At 35.7% G+C, this 20,745-nt stretch overlaps 1 protein-coding gene across 11 annotated transcripts in view; it reads right to left on the reverse strand.

Annotated features, from left to right (window-relative positions):
• BLTP1 (bridge-like lipid transfer protein family member 1) overlaps positions 1-20,745 on the reverse strand; it is a 121,622-nt gene that overhangs the window by 78,363 nt on the left and 22,514 nt on the right. For 10 of the 11 annotated variants that reach the window (XM_068404325.1, XM_068404318.1, XM_068404319.1 and 7 more), the window contains 13 exons: positions 17,345-17,424; positions 15,941-16,091; positions 13,868-14,024; positions 12,975-13,053; positions 12,087-12,178; positions 11,081-11,198; positions 9,795-9,950; positions 8,693-8,790; positions 7,482-7,660; positions 7,225-7,331; positions 4,945-5,153; positions 1,567-1,794; positions 853-990 (listed from right to left, as the gene is read on the reverse strand). In XM_068404325.1, the coding sequence (XP_068260426.1) occupies positions 853-990; positions 1,567-1,794; positions 4,945-5,153; positions 7,225-7,331; positions 7,482-7,660; positions 8,693-8,790; positions 9,795-9,950; positions 11,081-11,198; positions 12,087-12,178; positions 12,975-13,053; positions 13,868-14,024; positions 15,941-16,091; positions 17,345-17,424 (1,792 nt within the window). The remainder of the gene's footprint in view (positions 1-852; positions 991-1,566; positions 1,795-4,944; positions 5,154-7,224; positions 7,332-7,481; positions 7,661-8,692; positions 8,791-9,794; positions 9,951-11,080; positions 11,199-12,086; positions 12,179-12,974; positions 13,054-13,867; positions 14,025-15,940; positions 16,092-17,344; positions 17,425-20,745) is intronic. The other variant, XM_068404322.1, reaches the window with a different exon arrangement.

Consider the following 20,745-nt stretch of genomic DNA (forward strand, 5'->3'; position numbering starts at 1 on the left):
CACAGTCTAAGTATCATAGTGCTTTTAATGCAACTAACATGTGCATAAACAAAATACAAACTCCAACTATTCACTAACCTGCACTGAATCAGGATAACTTCTTGCGTTAACAAATTTCAGTCTCAACTCCTCAGTGAGATACATTCATCCATACGGGCAATGTTTGCAAGTTTACTAAAATCACAGTATAGAACTAGCTGACGAGCCACAAACAACACTTAACTTTCTCTCATTAAGTACTTGCTCATGACTCCCCCACCAGAGGAAGACTGTAGGGCATAACAATATCTTGACCATAAGATATAGATCCAGCTGTGTGATTTAGTCTAATAAAAGTCATAGAGAATATGTGAAAGATGCAGTTATTCTATTTACCAACACATGTAGTTTTAAAACTATATGCTTAAAAAAGTGAAACATATCCAGCCACTGCACAAAATGTACATGTGCCAGTATTTAGAGTATCTTTTACAACTAAATTCTTAAAAAAAACAAACACCACCACAAAATAAAACATGCACAAACCAGAGATCACTCAATGTTTCTAAGACCAGTGTGAATATTACTCTCCATTTCCTAGAGAACTTCTCCAGAAAGATTTTAAGCAAAATTAAGAAAACACAATCTTTTCTTTTGTGCATTTCACTAAAATGCAAACTGGACAGAAATAAGGATTTTTTTAAAAATATACATCAGATTTTTCTTTAATACCTCTTTTGATTCATAAGCCTTAACAAACTTTGTATGTGTAAAAGAGGAAAGTTCCTAACAAAACAGAATTGAATTTTAAGATCATCAGAACTTCCACAATACAGACCTACACATGCAAACACGTAAAAACCACCTTATTACCTGATAGTTGTCATTCAGAAACAAATTCACTGGAGACAGCACAAGTTGAAGCATTGTTTCTCTAAATCCTTTCTTCATCTCAAAACACAACCTTTCCAAGAAAGCTGTAGGGCACTCAGGACCATCTGGACTGCAATGCTAAAATAAAAATTAAACACATCTGTTTCAGAAACTGAAAATACACAACAGGGTTGAAATTGTAAGATTAGAATCAAACCTGTGAGCAGGAAGTATGCTAATCTTCCTCCAAGTGAATACTCAAAGAGAAGCCTGTGCAACTTCAAAAACCCTTCGACAATTACATAAACAGCAATTCAAACCCATTTGAGTGAACCCAACTTTTTGTCTGGATTCTTATTTGAATTCCTGGGGATCCCTCAGAATGCAGCTGCACAGAGCAGAATGCACCATTAGAAGACAGTTTTGCTAACTAGCAGTGAAGCCATAATCGTCAATCAGAAATATTATCACACAAATCAAGTTCACTGAAAAGAACACATAAAAAAATTATCCAGTTCTGCCTCTCAGATAAGCAAAATGATAATTGTGTCTCAAATTGGTTTAGACAGCCATAATTTTAGTCCAGAGTATACATATACTTTGGTAAGCACCACTCTAACTGAATGTTCCAGGGAGTTAAATTTAGCTCCAGGTGATTTAACTAGAAAAAAAAATTACATGAAGTAAAATATTTTAAGATTCTAAAGTACTTACCACTGGTAATCGCCCATGCACTTTGTACAAATTAACAAGCACAGTGATATCCCACGGGCGTAAAGTAAGAGGATGAACTGGCTTGACTGAACTTTCATTTTCTTTTCTGTCATTTTCCACTCCAACAGCTGTCCATCCAGAGCTTGAAGAAGTTGACAGTGACAAAACAGGGCTTGAAATAACTTCTTCAAAATCAGTGTACATGTCATCTTCTCCAAAATAATTTTCCTAGGAAAAGGAATTGTTATATCCATATGGAAAACAAATTAAAAACATACAGGCAATGTAACGAAATACAAATCCAACCTTTTCCTATATGTTAGCTCTCCCTAAAATAAGCGGTATAGCTACAACCTACAGCTGAAGAAACATATACTTTTATTTTATGAAAAATGGATACCTTAAGTGAGCAAATTTAGGCCATGTGCTTTGCAGGAAAAGAACGGGCTCTCAGTAGTTCTCAACCGGTGGTATTCTAGATGCACGCAATACAAATAACTACTCTGAACTACTACTACTGACATTTTAAACAGATTTTGTGCTTTTAAAGATAGATAACTTTGAGAGTAAGAACACAAAACACCCTGCAGGAAGTCACACTCATCCAACCTACTGAAACTTGTTATCAGCGTATTTCAAAGTCTTAAAACATGCTTCTAAAATATTAGTTCATAAACATTTCTCCCCTTGGGTCTAAAACCCACCTTGTTTCTAAGCCAATCCCCCTTAATTATCTAAGACTTGAAGTAACTTTGCCAAATTCTACTGCGAAACACAAAATCCATCGCTAATTATATTTTTTTAAAAAAAAAATCAGCTTCCTGTGTTTTATTTATTAAGTGCATTAGAATCAGATTTCTGATAATTTGTCACCTCCTCCTCCCCTTTAAAAAAAAAAAAAAGGCTAGACTCTCAAGAACAAGTTTTTGAATGATGCAGGTTATATTTTCTTATTAATTCAGTATGTGGGAAGTGTTGGGGGCTAAATATTCCATGGAGCAAAATCCTCTCTGACCAAAGAGGTTACAACACAGAGAGAAAAGTTGCTCCCTCATTTGTTCCCAGAAAGTAATTCAGTCCCTCAGCTTCTCATGTTGACAGAAATGTTGCACCTATTACAAACTCAACTGGTGATTTGTGAGATGCAGACAAATGAGTACTAGACTGAAGATTAAACTGAAACGATTTTAATCTTATGATGTTTCTTGCTCCCCTCCTTCCCTTTTCTGTGCCTCACTTGCTTTCCAAAACTACTTTGTTCTTTTGTAAGCACAAGTCTGCAGTGCAATCAAGCAAAGAGGAAGTGTACAACAAAAAAGCAAGCAACTGCAAGGTGCCCATGTCCTTGAAAAAGGTTTGCAGAAAAGGCAGGCTTGTTATCGGCCTTGAAATAATGACTCCTGTGGACATGTGATTTTACCATCTTGTACTGAGTCTCTGAAGTATTTTTGGTGTTAATGCCTATGAATTAAGCATTGCTCTGTGGCCAAACCAAAAAAAAACCTCAAAAGTTAAGCAAAGCTAATCTGCTTGGCTTTCTAGCAAAGGGAAAAGATAAAGGTCGGTGTTCCGACACAAACCTTGAAATATTTTTTATAAGGCAGACCCAGCAGAGGGTGCTAAGAACTCCAGTAACTCACTCCAGTACCTTCTGCTGGGGATGCAAGGACCTATAAATCATTCATTCCAAGTCAGTAAGCTCTTCAGTGAGAAACACAGCGCGCTACACCAACAAACTACCTCTAAAGAATAGAAGGCTTCACAAAACTGCAAAAGCAATGCATGTCTAGGAATCTCTCCCGTATGTATTGAAAAAAATATATGAAAACAAACTGAAAACAACAATTCAACCATAAGTCAGGAAAACAAGCATTAAAAAAACCCTAGAAATCTATTAAGAGATGCTGTCAGCACAGCTGGACAAAAAGATGTAAACACAGTCACAAAAATACTAAAAATAACAATAAATGCGCATTTTCAAAAACAAGCTATTCATCTAAAATTTCTCTTGAGATTTAGAAGATAAAAGCTAGATTTAGTCTGAGAAATCTGCACCTTAAAAAATTATTAAAAATAATCATAGAATCAAGGGATCTAACGTAGCACTGGTTACATAGACCTCCAGGGGCAAAGAGCACTGAAGAAATGCTGCTTTGCTTGGAAAGACAGAACCATTTCATGAATTTACGGGCTCCAAAAGAGGAGCTCAATAAACAATCCAAAAATGGGTGCATTTCCTCTGCATCAGAAGAAATGAAGTCTTCAAGATGAAATAGTGGCCTGATTTTAATCCTATTTACTTTAGTGGCAACATGAAAAAAATAATGAGCATATTTGCAAGTCCTATACTCTACAGAAACTTAATATTTTCTGCTATTCATTGCTTACATGCAATACCTTATATAAATTCATAAAAATGACTGTTTCAGCATGAGTCCTGATACTGATCACCTATCTCAAAATTCCTCATTCTCTGACCCAAAATTGAAGCCTCTAGAAGCATTACCTTAGTTTACATCTATGTAGGGTAAAACAGACCCTTTAAAAATAAAAAAACAACAACAAAAACCCACCAAAAAAAACCCTCAACCAACAAACCCCAAGCATTTCAAGCTTAGTCAAATAGCAGCGACATGTTCAATCGCCTCTGCTTTTGTCACAACAGGGCAGGGTGAGGGAGGTAGAAAGAAATTAAACTGTGAAATTAAGCTGTTTCTAGCCACCCTGAAGATCAGTAATGGAAGAGGACAGAACATAAGCAACACAAACAAACATTTTAAAGCGTAATAGATTAACATCAAGAAAAGGATGAAAAATTCTTCTTCAATATTGATTGAAGCAGCTTTTTAAATTAAACTTTTTCTCATGTCCTTCACCCTTCCCCTCCCTGATCCTAACTCCAGAAATTTCACAGAATCTAATTAAAACAATAATAAACAAACAATTCTGCAGAATTTAAAATGCACTATAAGCATGGGTTCTGATACATCTTTGCATAAAAATGGTTGTTAATATAAGCTCTAGTCATAATCGTGGTTTTGGGGTTTTTTTTTTTTGGTTTGTTTTTGGGTTTTTTTTTTTACTACTGCAAAAGTCAAAGGAGTAGTTTTCTGCATATGAAGTCCAGAGCATATGCTATTCCTTGAAAGGAAAATTATGCTGATGCAGGTCAACATATATATATTGGAAGTCTTCTCATAAGCCTGTCCCAACTGAATTCATCCCAGCTACACCATATCACCAAACGAAGTCATTCCAAAAAGTTTTCATCTAAATTCACGTATTCTGCAGAATTCTAGTTTTCCCTTTCAATCGAATTATTTCCCTTTCCTACACGTGGCCATCCATAAATTTTACAAGTTGTGTTCGTATGCCTACCTTTATGGACAGAAAGGCTTTGAGTAGGGGTCCATACAGGGTTATCTGGGAATCTGGGGAGAGTTCCAGTTCCACATGGAGCTTATCCGGGGGCAGCTCTGCGGGGTCAAGGGGAAGGCGGGTTGAAGCTGTGGGAGATGAAATCACAGTGTCGGCTGTTTTCTGTGATGGCCTTAGCACAGATAACATTGTTTCTTCCATTTCTGACACTTTGGAGCAAAATAAAGAAGAAAACAGATTTTAATTACAAGTTAGGCTTCTGAGGGACAAAATTCTGCAAATATGAATGTGTATTATATATACAACTTTCTGCAGCTTTCTAATTTGGACTGTATAATTATGTTAATATGTCTATGCTACAGAACTGGTTTCTCATATCTAGTAAACTACGGGAAGACAGGAAAATACAGAATATTTTAGTCAATGTTAATTATGCAAGCGAAAAACAAGCCTTCAAGTTCTGAAAAAAAATTCCATTTATTTATCTTGCTTTTCAAGTTAAACAAAGACATGCTTTCATTTCAGTGTAGCAGATTTCCCACAACGACATAGCTATTGCAGAACAAACACACGAATAAATAGGAAAAATAAAAAGTTATATTAAAAACCTATTCTGAACTGGTAGCTCTGGAGGCCGAAATTTCTTCTCAAACAACTCAATTACTCTAGTCACAAAACAGTCTGGAAATTCAAATCTTATTTCCTATCCCTTCTTTTAATTTGGAGTTAGGGGGAAGAAAGTGCTTTGTCTTTTTTAAGTGAGGAAAGGCGACGAGAAGGAAGCTAATAACTGGAAGTGCTTTGGGGGATGTAAAGCGACTGCTGGGAAGTAAAGAACTTGATGGAAAACCATATAAAATTGATGCTCCAGATGGAGCAAGATTTCAGGTGCCAGTTTAACTGGAAGAACTGGCACATACAGAACTACAGTGAATACACACCTGTAGCCAGAAAACCTTCAAGGCTTTAACTTACCATTATTGTCTACAACTTTTGCATTATGTTATGGGTTATAAATCAGCTAAATGCCGCAGTGACATGACCACTTTTTCAGAAGCTGCATCTCTTGTAATGCAACATATTTGCTTCTCAGAGACTTGAAGAGTTCTACTGATTGACTCAAAACAAAATACAGATGTTGCTACTGTAACAAACACATTTATCAGCATCACAGACTAAAAGTGAGCTGTACTGTGCTGGATTATTCATTGAAGAAAGTTGCAGATGAAATTACCTGTGTACGTACAAGCTTTCAAATGCAGGTTCAATTGCTACAATTAGGAGTAAATGTTTTCAAATTTGAAGTATGCACATTTGACACAAGCTGACACAGTCTCACAAGAGCACTTAATGAACATCTGCAAGATGAATCTTACTTTTTCTGCTTCATCCTCTAAAATTTGAGTTCTTTTAGATTGGAATTGTTGGAACTCAAAACCTAAACATGCTATCCAGCATGTCTTCTAACACCTGCTGATTGAGGCCCATTCAAATTAGCCCTCATTATTCTTCTAATACCTCTCCTTCATCGGTTCTGCTTCTAGCATCTCAACCTGAAAGACTTTTATGTAATCCCATAACTTCCTGCATTCCGTCCTCTGCATTTAAAATAACTTACTTTTATCTCAGCGTTTAAGTATTTATAACTTTTTTTTTGCAAGCACATACTTACAGAATATTTGTTATTTAGAAATACTGTTTAGATATTTAAAATTTAAAAATACTTATTTAGAAATTAGTGTTAGACTGGTCAGTCTAACACTCATATCTGATGGCCACGTTTCACTTCAACAGTGTTAGCTACAATGGAATCTCAGAGTTTCATATCCAAAAAGGTAAGACGATGTTATATCTCATATATAATGTATTTAAACATTTAAATCATAAGACAACATCACAACATCCAGAGGAAAAAAAGCTTAGAAAGGCTACACACAATACTGCCAAAAATATTGTGCATCATATTTAATATACCAAGTGAAATTTTGCGTTATGCAACAGCCCATTTAAGAGATCCACTTTGTTAAGGACAAGGAGAACTACAGACAGTATCCTCTTTTTACACAGGGAACTGGGACATGTTCTGAAATTTTGCATCACGAGATGTTGTCAGTTTTTAAATCAAACCTGGTGCATCCTAAGGATTAGCATTCTCCCATGTGACATATAGTAGCAGTTTAGTTCAAAATTCCCTTCTGCAAATTTAAGCAGTTTGATCCAACAAAGTCGCAGCATGCCTGAAATGAAACATGTTAACAAGAAAAAAGAAGTGACACTTACAGGATTGTTTTAACTGCTCATCTGCCTTTTGAGGATAAATTGGGTGCCACGAGTAGTCAATTGTAAACACAACACTCGGGACTGTCCAGCATTCAACCCATCCAGCCCTTGCAAAAAAGAAACATCAGACTTTTATTTGAAGTACAACAGTTTCATTAAACCTCTTCCATGAATGTATGAGGTTGCTTTCATCACAAACAGAAATAAATATGAAGAGCCAATATAAAGACATAAATATATAACACAATGAAACTCACTCTTCTTGAGTAATGTTCCTCCATTTTGGTTTACCCGTTTTCTGACCACTTTGACATTCGGCAGAAATACAAGATTCAGGACTTATTTTAGTAGGCTGACAATCTTTCACCAGCATAAAAAGGGAATATTTACTAGGATGACAATCTGGTAGATACAAATGAAGATCAACATCTTCTCCCTAAAATCAAACATTAGTAACAGAAAAGTTAATTTACATTCACTTTATGCATAATGCTCACGCTATTTGCATGTTCATATGCACCATCATCTTCACTTTACAGGCAAAGTGAGGCAAGAAATCTCAACTTTCCCATGTGATCACTGACCACAGCTCCCACCAATTTCTAGTAGAATCCCAAGTGCTCTGTAGTTCTGAACAGTTACAAGTCCAGTAACCTGCAGCACATAACACCATAGCAATCTGTAAAACACAGGGGGGGCATGGCTTTTAGTGATTCCTGTTCTTGTGTTGCTCCAGCTATACTGCAAAAGTTAAGTGACTGGTTCAAGGCCACCATACATCTCAACTAAACCATACTTTAAAAAAAAAAAATTAGATAAAACATTGCTTGCTTTGCTATCAAATTAGACAAAATTACTAAAATCACCATCAACTAGTTTTTTATTTTTAGTAGCAGTAGATTGCTTCTATTCTAGGGAAGACAAGAAGTACAGTCTTTCAAAGAACTAGCTGCATCTGTCAAAACCACTTTATCATCGTTACTTATTCTACAGAAACTCTTAAAAATCTGGAAGGTGGCTTTCCAAAATGGTTTGGGGGTACCCATTCCAGTATTTGATTTTTGTCTTTGAACATATATTAGATTTTCACATTTTCTGAATAAATTGGAACAGACTTTCAAGTGATAAAATACATAGCACAGACACACACAGTTTAAGTATATATAGCATATATAACAAATGTGTGTATATATGTATGTATGAAGCATACGGGTATATATATTTTTTAAATGTATTTTTATTTGTATATATATGTACATATAAATCAAAAAAGCCTGTGATTGGATGCTTCATATAAGCAACAGAAACCATTTACCTCTGGGTTACTTAAAGAAAAATTCTATGAACTGGAAGTGAAAAAGAGTGTCTTTCTTTCAGGAAAGAGTTTATTCAAAACTTCCTGACTGAAGAATGCAGGAAAACTATCTCACATTTGAAAGACAAAAGGGGTGAGGGGGGAAGAACTTACCCTTAAAGAAAATCTAGTACTGCATGTGGTTGGAACGAAGTCAGTGAAAGGCAGAGAGAAAACAATGTTCAGTGTTTCTCCACAAGCTGCTAGATAAACTGGTAGAGAAGAAGAAAAACAAACAAAAAAACATCTGTCAGAATTACTTCCTATTTTATTCTTAGACAAATTACCAAACATACAGGTAAAAATAATGAAAAGACATTCAAGAACTCGTGACATAAGAAACTGCCATTTTAACTACTGTGTATTTAGAGTACATCCTACTAAATTATTCTGCAAGTATTTATTCCCTACAGCTTGTCCTTTATAGAAAGACACTGTACTTAGCAAAATGAAATTGCAAGCAGACAACTGTAACTGATATCTTAAGACTTACTTTATTGCTTCACACACCAGTTTTTGGACAAGGAAATACACACTGAAAATTCCTCACACTTCTGATGAAGTAGTGAGTCTTATTTTTAAATAGAACCCAACTTCCTGATCTTTAATCCACCATCCTCTTTCTATGTTGAAATTATAAGATTCTAGTACAGCGTAGACCACTGAAATACGTATAAACCAAATTGCCCATTAAACAAAGTTTCAGCTTTCTGAAATGCACCTCTTAGCTTTGTCTAGAATTAGTAGCCTTATCTCCTATTCTGAAATGAACAGGAAACAGACATTTTTAGTTATATGGAGTTCAAGTGGTATTTTTCCAATGTTACTTAAAAAATTTATTCCCAAGTGAATGTTTTCAGTTTGCTTCCTGAATATATGTCAAGACCTCACGGTTGCTCTCTGCAAACTGTTGTGCTAAATCAAAGATTCAAAGTGTCTTGAAAAATGAATGCTAAAACGTGATCTAGAAGGGCACTCTCCCCCCAAAAAAGGTATGTGTTTGTACAAAGTAAGTTAGAACTTACAGAAGTTTTAGGATGGTTTATGCACATCAACAGTAGCAAAATGGGTAGTTATCACTGAACACACTTTTTTCTAGTATAAGTTTTATAATTCTTGTACTCTCTCTATATATTTTGTACATTTTTTTTGTACTAAGTACATTTTTTTTTGTACTAAGTACTTTTCTTCCAAATAAAAAGAAAAGTGATCTCACCATTTTCTTGTTGTTTGGTGGAACAGTCAATCCAGTTGTGTTGATTTGCTGCCCAAATCATTTCAAATTGATGAAACATGACCTTGAAGTTCCACATATAAGGAACAAATGAAAAAATATCAGGTGCGCTATCACTGGACCAGTCTTGGATCAAATCTAAACCCATGGAAAGTAATAGAAGACGAGTTAGTAGCAATCAAGCGAGAGATTTCTTCTTTTGTTTTTTGGCTTTTCATAAATTGGAAACGTTAACCATTTGCTCCTTTACAGAAAAAGGAAAATGAGAACAATACACAGTATCCATTTCTCAGGCAGATATTCCACAAATACTTGCTGTGAATCCATCTCCCATTTCTCACCTGCTTTCTTAAGTTGGAAAGCCATACGTTTAATTAAGTTTTCTAGTTTAGTTTTGTTCAGTATCTAAGTCACACACTGACCTAAAAGCACTGGACTACTGACTGCTTTCCTTTGGTTTTCCATTCTGATACTCTGAATGCGTACATTAGTAATATTTTCTAACACAGCAAAACAGCGTTGCTGTCAAGTTCATGTTTGCTCTGAATAGATTGGTAGACTATGCTGTGCACTGCAGCACTATACAGACAACAGCTCTGGCCTCACTAGGAGGATAACTTTATTAGCATGGCACTATGCCTGCACCAATTAATCCTTCTTCCCAGCAGGGCTAATTAGCCCAGGCAGTGCCACATTGATGGGGCTATATTCTTTCCATTACTGCAGCTGGAACTTTCAGCAACAGCTTCGTGACACTGTATCATATTGTACTGTCTTGTGCACATGTATTCTTCCTCACAGCCAAAATCCTAAGGAGCAAATTACTTTCTCTCATCATCTGTCAGCCACAGGGACACAACCTAAAGCCTAAGTAGTTGAAAATCAGTCAGCCAAAGAGAGAAATATCAGAGAAACCAACATCCTAGGTGACAAATATAAAACAAATCAATAGCTCTGATAGAAATAAATTCATCTAAAATTTAAGATCACTTAACATAACTGCAGATCAAATTTAGTTTAGATGTTAGAAAATTAAATCATTTGGTATCTCTACTCAAATATAAGAATATCATGTACTTAGACACAGGCAACAGAAAACATCAGGAACCTGGTCCTCAGAAACAATTTGTTGTCCTAAATATAAATTTAATTTGATATGTATTTAGTAAAGCAGTTACCTGACCTTGTACACCTTTGCAAAATTTGAAAAGAAATTCTAAAGAAAGAATATTTAATTTGATACGTAACTTATTTAGTAAAGAAGTTACCTGTAAAGAAGCTTTTCTGAGCAAAGATAAAATGATATGTTGCTTTATAAACCTCAAGTTCGCATTGCCATGTCTGTGGCATGTTCCATATCCGGGGATAGCTGGCATTAATATGAAACTGTGAACAAGACATTAAAGCATCAGAATTACTTGAAGAGATTACAGTGCTTGACCCTGTAGCTCAGCAGTTTTCACATATGTACTCTGTTGAATAATTAAAACTGTCTTCCTGCTGGGATGAACAGAAGGCCTCTCCAGTTCCTTAATAATTTAATCTCTCTTTCTGTGTTTGAAGGTCAAGTGTTAGTGTATTCATTTATTTGGAAAGGCATCCTACAAACTTTTGATACATCTGTTGCAGCAGACGTACCAAGCAATTTATAAAGCAAAGTTTTCATTAAAAGCATCACTTTTCACAATAAGCTAAAGATAAAATCCTTCAGAATATAAATATTTTTCAACCATTGATATGATGCTCAAATTTAAACATTAAAAACATCATAAGGTCATTTAAAAAACAGTGAGAAAGGCAATCTACGGAATTACAACACTGCAGAAGTGAAATACTAGGCAAGCAGAAGAATAATGCAGTATTAAATCGTCTCAAGTAGTTTAAGCACTCTGAAGTACTTTTAAGTACTTAGACACACACATTCTGTAGCACAGCTAAATGTAATCATTTATTACGGTAAAGCCTATATAAACATATGGCTACATAGTAAGTGAGGCAAGATTTGTAAATCGTACTCTAATCCCTCCACTGCTTTCATAACACATATAACTTCATATATAAATTATGTAAGTCACTGAAAGTTACACACCTGCATAGTTATGTGTGTACCTGTAAGTCCTTACATATTAAGGTCTTGCAAAATACATTCAAAAGGCATATTGCTGTATTGTTTAAGAACCTAAAGAACTGCTCCACAGACAAATAAATATGCTCTTCACTAAAAATCCTCTAGAGACTGAAGCTTTGTGCTTAGTAATGCAAACTTAAACTTACAGCTAGCATTTCAGCTTCTAAGAGAGTCCGGTACTGCATACTGCTAGTGGCATCAACATGCAGAAGCTGCCCTTTAATTGTAGGTGAATAGCCTAGCAAACAAAAGATAGAAAACAATCATTCAGACACAAGAGTTACACAAATATTTAAATAACTTTCACCAGTGATTTCAGCAGTCCACTAACAATCAAGAAACATCATGATGGAAATTAGTACTATAATAATTCTGTCCTCTACTGTTTGTCAATGAAGAGCTTAACGTGTTCTGCCTTCATGTAGGCAAAATGACAGAAGTCTTCTTTGCTGGGTCTGGAAGTGCTTGGGTTCCAGAGATCTTGGTTTAAGTTGCAGAATAAAACTCAAATATGCCAGAAAGAATCAAGAGAACAATTTAGCAGAGGATTTCAAACCAGCCAACAAGATGAGTAAACACAAGGAACATACCCATAACTTTACATTTATCTCCACTCCACCTTTGGATTTGGGGGTTTGTTTTGTTTAAATAAACAAATTAGTTTTCATAATGCATTTCTCAGCATGACTCAACTACTACACTAATCCTACTGAAGAAATCTTCCTGCTTTGAGTTGACCATGTATCTGTAATCTGCTTCACAACACACAGTTAAATGATACACCGCCTAGTAGTTAAGGAATTTGTGTTCCCTAACCTAAAAAAACATGGAGGCAACTTATCTATTTAAATATGTACATGCTTTAATATCTTGCAATGAAATGTACAAGGAAATACTTTTTGTTCCTTCACATAAGAATATACATCTCATAGTCACAAAGGAAAAAACACTACAAGACATTCACAGACACAGGAATTAAGATAACTGTTCAGGAAAAACATCAGGAAAACAAATCAAGCTTAGCCTTAACTCACCATTTTCACCTACTGTCATGGGAATATTTACTTCCAAATATGATCCTGCACCAACATTTACATGTACAGCATTAGTTTCCTGTATTGCAAGAAGGGAAAAAAGTCCAAACATTATTTCTAGGCTTGCTGCATCAACCAGTGCACTTTATGCCTCTGGCTATCATTATCCACCCCTGGATTAAGGCACCTGATGACTTAAGACTTTCTTGCCTTCAGAAAAATTACGAATGAACTATCTATGTGCACTGATGCCAAATAACACCATTTCTAGGCTTAACAAATGCTGACTTAGGCCCACTAACAGAAACTGCATAAGATATTCTGATCCAAGGCCTGAGAGAGCAAATGAATATATATTTCTAACACTACACTCTTTAACCCTTTCAGTCACAAAAAAAAAAAAAGAAGAAAACAGGGGTACAATGAAGTCACACCATATCCCATTTATAAGAGCAGCTACAGGGGAAGGAAAAATCCAAACCCCTACACATATGCATCTTCTGTTCCCCCCACTATCATCTCTCCAGTAATATTAGATATTCATCCAATATCAGAAGAAATTGTCTTTTCATCATGGTGAGCTTCATCACAATGGAAGATTGCATAGGAAATGTCCAGGTCATGAATTCCCAAGACTGTAGGAGCTGCCATGGCTTAAGATGTAGCTTTAAGGCTCAAAAGAAACTTAAAATAAGCCAACAAATATTAATGCCTCTCAGCCAATAGTTCTCTTTGAAGGGTTTGCTCATAATTATAACACTACAACAATCGCCTAGCTTTTAAAACCACAGTTCTGTAATAAACACTTGAGACAAGTCAAAATATGCACAATCAAAAAGCACAGTGTAATCACAGTAGACAAGTTATTTTCTAGATAAGTTTTCACTATTTACCCTATTTTTGGTAAAGAGCAAATCAATGGTAGCATCTGCAATAATATTCATCCGCAGTTCAAAAGCAAGAATCTGTCTGGGTTTCCCAGGCTGAGCAATTTCTGAGACTTTCATAACTTGATAGTCTGGTGGGAAGAAAAACTTCCACAAGCAATCCCTAGTGGGGAAGAAGAAAAAAAAAAAAAAAAAAAAAAAAGAGACTTGTTTTTATTCACAGAAGAAATATATACAACATTTACACATATTTATGCATCTGTTTGCTTCACTTAACTATATTCCAGTCAGCTGAGTCTTTAGACAACCACCAGATGTGATAAGAAAGAATTTTCGTTTAAAGTCTTCATCATGGGAGTCTTCCAACTCATTATTGAAATCTCCAAAAGTTTCAATGACAAGAAGTGACTTTTGGATAAAAGTCACAAATGGACAGACCATACATAAAATATTTCTCTTCTAAATTAATTCAGATGCCAAACAAACTATGTTTTTCTTATTCCTCATCTTTGGTTTACAAATCTGCTACAAAAACATAGTAAGAAGTAATCTGTTTATGCTTCAGTTTGTGCATAAAAAATTGATGCAATGCCCAGAAATAAACAAAATACAAAGCTTTATGACCTCAGAATGGGAGTGAAATGAACCCTACATTTCTGCAGACTTATATCTGAACATGCAACTACATGAAAGGAAAGCCACAGCGATGAAGCACAGACAGCATAGCTTATATAGGTCTCAAGGGGGTGGAAGTAAGTCTTTAAGGGGGGTAGCAGTTTCCTGCACCCAGCACCTAACCAGCACAGCAGCTGAGAAGTTAAAAAAAAAAAAAAAACAACAAAACACAAAACAACACAAGAAAAGAAAACCCGAGCCAAAAAAAACAACAACAAAACCCCCACAAACACCACACAACACACACTGTCAAAATCCTGGGGAAACTCAAGATTTTATTGCATGATGTATTAAAGATTGGTATTTGTAGAAGCCCTTTTATGAATCGAGAGTACAAAGTCCACAGAACTCCTACAGATCAGTGCTTCTAAAAAGTTCAGGCACTTTCCAAAAGTCTATCTTCTATCCATGGCACAAAGCAGAAGTGTTCTCAGGTCTGCATCTATGAACTCTACGTACTCTGCGCAGGCACCAAACTGCCTTCTGCCTTCTGCCAGTTAAAATTACAAAAAATATAGAACGAGCTTTTTTGATAGTATTAAAAATATCATTAATGATTCACTGCCTTCATGTTCCTAGCAAAGCACTGTTCTGTAAATTGGCATTTTCTCTTAAATTCTCTAAGACACTGCCATATCTAATGACTACTTTTTGGTCTGCCATCCTCACGCTCCTAAGAGACAGTTAATCATAATAGTTTCACAGGAGAGTTAATGGAGGCCAAGAGAAGTATCAAACTGTAATTAATAGGGGAAAAGATGGAAAGCACTGATTATGTCACCTTTACTTAATAGTCCTTTACTCTCTAAACAATCTTATTGTCTCCACCAGAAATACTCATGTGCATAACATCGAGGGCTAAGTGAAAAATAGTAGTAGAGCTCTGGCCTAACATTTTGTCACTAAAATATCCAGATAATAAATACTTCGGGGACCGCATCAAGTGGTTGATTCTCCTAATCAGGGATAAATGATTCCCCCCTCATTATTTTCATAGCCAGACTTGTACTTCCATAAAATTTTCTCATAAATATGCAGTGCACTCCCATCCATGAGCTAACAGGAGCTTGACAACTCTAAAAGTAACCAAGTAAAAGGTTAAACCCTTAGGTATATAACACTTCATAAATAGTAAAACTACTTTGTTCACAAAAAATAGGAACATAAGTTATTAATCTAAGAATAAAAATTCACTGAGTGATGCTAACTCTGGAAGGCCAGCAAGATAAATGACAATGAATTTACTAATCTTAAACCATTGTGGCAGGACTCTTCTTTAAGACTGCCTAGTCTACCCCATACAAATTAGAAATCTGAGCAATCACATACTGGAAACTTCAGAATGTTTTCTCAATAATAACAGATATTAAAGATTAAAACTAAAGATGTAAATCATGGTAATACCTCTGCCTATCAGCCCAAGGTCCATAGTTGAAGTCTGTTCCTTTTCCACAAACAATGTCCAAACCCCAACATGGTGGTAGATCCTGTAATTTGCTGTCTTCGTTGTTGGCTTCTCCATCATTACTTTCCTCCGTCTCCTCTGGTACAAGACCTATATTACATAATATAATAAACAGATTATTAAAGGAAGCTGCTTCAAATTAGCATGAAAAATGTTTGCTAAGCACAAGACAATTAAAGTGTCCTGATGTCAGTTTTATTTGAAACCACTGCAGTACGTAAATATCAAGCCACAATTCAATGCAAAGTCCCAGTGGGAGGGCAAGAATATGAGCAAAAATCCTTGGGATTTTCTGAAGTGCTGCTCACCAATGTCAGTGAAATGCTGACATACACAGCAGTTTTCTCTCTTAAGTACGCTTTTACCAATACAGGCTTTCATACAGCCACATTCGGTTCCGAATCCTACTTACAAACCAAGTTTTGAAATTAAGAAGATTAAGTTAAAATCATTTCTACAGACAATGCAAGCAAATAAAAAGGAAGACTTACTACACTAGACCCAGAGTTACTAGTAAGAATTCAAGCAGTCATTCAGCAACGATCCAGGATTGCCACCTATCCTACATCAGTATACATCATTATTGAACGTGTTACCTTTGTTCTACATTCGGCAATACTAAGGGGAGTCAGAGCAAAAGCTTCTGCAAACCAAAAAACCTCCAGCAAAATAAAGTGGTAATATAACGCACTGGATTTAAAGTGAAAAAGACAGGCACTGCAATATTCAGAACCTGATGCATCAAATAAACTTCCTAAAAACCCGAGTAGGTATTGACTGAAAATTGTCCCCACTCCTGAAGCACTTTTGGAAACCTACATCATTTAAGTTTACAGCTTAAAACACAGCTTGTTTCAAGAATAAATATAAAAATTAATTGCTTCCATGTTGCATAGAGGCTTGTGGAAGGCACTCCTGACAGAGTGCCTACATCTATATAAAACTACTCACTGATAAAAACGTTAGTTCTACATGTACAGTTATTTCACCTATGGAATTCCCCAGGCCTCCTACATGAAACGGTCTAGAAGCTGACAACCACCATTAAAAAGAACGCAGCTCAAAATTTCATTCCCTTTTAAATATAAAACATGTGAATTCTCTTCCATTTGTTTCAGTGGAAATTTTTTTCATTTGCAGAAAAATTAACTTATGAATTTATAAGCATTCATAAGCGTACTTCTGAATGCTTTTATTGGCTCCAAAACATTACACTAACTCTTTCAGCATAAAGATTTTTCAGCACTAAAAAAAAGGAAATTGTCTAGCAAGTCCAGACAATTAAATAAACAAATAGCCTTCAAATCCCTTACAATTTTATCTTTGAATTTAACAGAAGGTACCTGGTTCATCCATATAGTAGTAGATGTCAACATCATTGGACTGCATTACAACAAAACCTTCACCCATCAGCCTTGGTGGTCTGTAATGAAAAAGAGTGCAAAGATAAAGATTAAAAAGCAATGCACTGAGATTAATCTTTATGAATTCAAGTAATTTTAAATGCAACATATTAGGCATAAAGGAAGAGATTACATAGGTCAAGCTCACTTGTAAGCAGTACATATTTAACTATGTCATCATCACTAAAACTGCTATCTGTATCAAGCAAGCCAACAGTGCATATGGTACCTGACCAGGAAGATTTTGTGGGCAAGACCCAAGTTTGATGCGATCCCAAGGCACCAGCTCCATGGGTCTATACCGGTCTTGCCAGTAGCCTGACTGCAGGCTGCCTGCAAGAGCCACAGGCTACCTTATCTACCAGGCATTGGTCTTGTCGCATTACCAGAAGGGTGGATGGAACAGACAGAAGTGCCCGGGCCACACCACAGTCTGTCCAAATGAAGTTGTTTGTAATCTAAATTTGAAGTGCAGGTTATAACTTCAGTTCTTCTCCTTCCTTCCCTATCACGCTGTGATTCCTGGTCTATCTGCTACCTCAGACTGAAAATAAACACTGTGAATATTCAAATCTCTCTGCTCTCAAGTCTCCTATCAAAAAGGCAGCTGTCATATTGCTAGGCTATGTCTACCCTGATTTGCAAAAAATACTCGATCATTACATCATTATTATTATTATTATTACACAAAGTAACTTAAAAGTATAGTTAACTCAAGCATGAAGATACCACGTTCCTCTCCACAAAGACATTTCTCAGGTATTATAAACCACAACCAACTACCAAAGTTTTACTTTCAATGTTTCTTTCCATCAAGAGTTCCTTTCTCCTTGTCCTAAATCGTTCCTTCACCTGCTAATTGTTTTCTTACTAAAATAGCACTCTAAACCGAAGGGACAAGACGTCTTCAGTAATTAGACCATTAGTTTAAAAAAAAAAAAAAAAAAGAGGCTGTTCTTCTTTAATAACATTTCCCTCAATATAAAAGGATCTAAGTGATAAAACTAATACATGAAACGCTTCTAACACTATTAGATCAGCATATCCCTTTCTTACAGTGTTACCACATGTTAATTTATGTAGTATTACATTTTATAGTAGTAATAATATTATAATGTGAAAATTCTATTTTTACTGCAAAAGACGTTTTTGCCCCTTTTCACTCACTTCTATGAATTTTCACGTCAACAGAAAAAAAAAGAAAATTCCAATGACAGAAATACACAGTCTGTGACATGTTAGAAGCACATTGCCCATTTTACCACAGCTCGAACACAGCAAAGCTTGGAAAATATGGACAACAGGTCCCTGCTGCTCAATCTGGTATGTGTTTTCTTCCATGAAATACAGAATACTACATCCCTTTCACATGACGTGCATTCCCCTCTCTGACAGCACGGAGTGCATAGGTCTCAAAATACTATATACAGATTTACCTAAGCCTATAGAAATGCATTGGAGAAGCTACATCACTGTTTTAATAAAAATTACTATAAAATATGAACGCATAGGGTAGATTTAACAACTGTTTACTTCTGCCTTCCTAATAGCATTTACTTATATCGACTTAGAATAATTAATAATTTTCTTTTAATCTAAAACACTATCTTCAATAGAATTACAAAGAGGTTTTTGAGCTAAGTCTTCTTCCATATGGACAACTTGACTTAACTCCATGGCCTCACAGAAACTGTCATTTAGCTGTAGGAAAGAGAAATATCTACAGGAAAGCTTTAGGAGCTGCCAGAATAGCCAAATCCTCCTGTCAAACACCTGCTGCCCTGTCATCCTCATCACCTTTGCCATACTCCACTTCCTGGAGGAAAGCTAGGAGGTCTTACACTAAATGGAAGTGGAAGGAGAGGAAAAAAAACCACCAAAACCCCACATGGTAGCTAAAAGTCTTCCTCGGTCCTTTACCTCCAATTCTTTTAGTGTACATCTTTACCACGTCTGCATATTCCATTAAACACTTCTCTTTCATGCTCTTGTTCTGATCTCTCTGAACTCACTACTACTCTCCTGTATTGTCATGTCTTGTCACTTCTTTTTAAGAAGAATATGAAAATATGTAGTAGATGACTGAAGCAGCTTATAGTTTTACATTATCAAAGCATCACAGGCCATCACAAACACAACACAGCAGCCAAGAAAAGCAGTATCTCTCCTTCGGCCAGTCCTAGGATGGTCAGAGGTTAGGTGATAGGTGGTGAACCCAGTAGCAGAACTGATTTAGAATAAAGACCTAGCACAATTTTTTAACTTGAGTTTTGGAGGATTTATTTGCAAAGAGTGATGGAGGTGTTGAGGTGTCTGTAATATAATACAACAGTTTTCAAGGTGGGTTTTTGATGTTTGTATCAATTAGTCAGTCCGTTACAAATTTCATCAAATTTAACTGTTTTTTATACGTGCATTGCCTACAGGAATTTCTGAAAGGTAAGACACTCAGCTTAACTTTTAGGCCAAAGTAGCATAAGAGTGCAGGCTCTAAAGATTCAAACATTCCCAGTTTCCAGTGAACTGGGTCATTTGTTGAATCTACCCAGTGAATTAGGGCACATGTTTTCTGCACACATGCCATCCTTCAGCCATCAGGAGCTGTAGGGATGGTAACAGCATAAGAAGAAAATACTTAGCGGAAGCAGAAGAAAAAGCTAATAGTTTGAGTATCTTAATCCTATTTTGGTTTAATCTTGTTTGTTTTCAGTATTAATTGGAGAAATTTCCTTTGTCGTCATGTTGGAAGAGTAAGATTCTGTACACATCCACAGAATGTTACTTGAAAACGTATAAAGGCATATTATAGACGACAGTATTTGGCTGATACAAAGCCAATTAAGCTACAGTCAAATGAGGTACAGTTTATTTCCAAACATCACAATTAATTCTCTGGATATTGTTGCTTAGGAGATATAAAATAGGTATAATCATTTTACATAAACTCATACACACAATTGTCCAAGGAGAGTATACAGTGTTTATTTTTTGTTGAGCAAATGACGCCTGTGAAAGACTTTGAAATTTAGCAGTTTTGTCCAAATTATCTGTTGAATATATAAAACTGTAAGCATCAAATAAGATAACGCAGAAAATTCTGGCTATGATGTTCATACCACATCAATCAAGAATGTTAATACAGTATGCACATAAATGTCTTCCTGGTTAAAGTGTAATAAAAAAGAATCCTAGTGTCAAATCATTTCGTGCAAGCACCCTTTCTTTTGTTTGACTCATTACCATTCAGTCTGTTAAAGCTATATAACCCCACTTATGTGAAATACACAAAGGTAAAAGAATCAGCAATCTGTCTTCAATAGAGAACCTGATTTCTACTACAG

Source organism: Nyctibius grandis, chromosome 6 (assembly GCF_013368605.1).
Source record: "Nyctibius grandis isolate bNycGra1 chromosome 6, bNycGra1.pri, whole genome shotgun sequence".
In the NCBI taxonomy this organism is placed as follows: domain Eukaryota; kingdom Metazoa; phylum Chordata; class Aves; order Nyctibiiformes; family Nyctibiidae; genus Nyctibius; species Nyctibius grandis.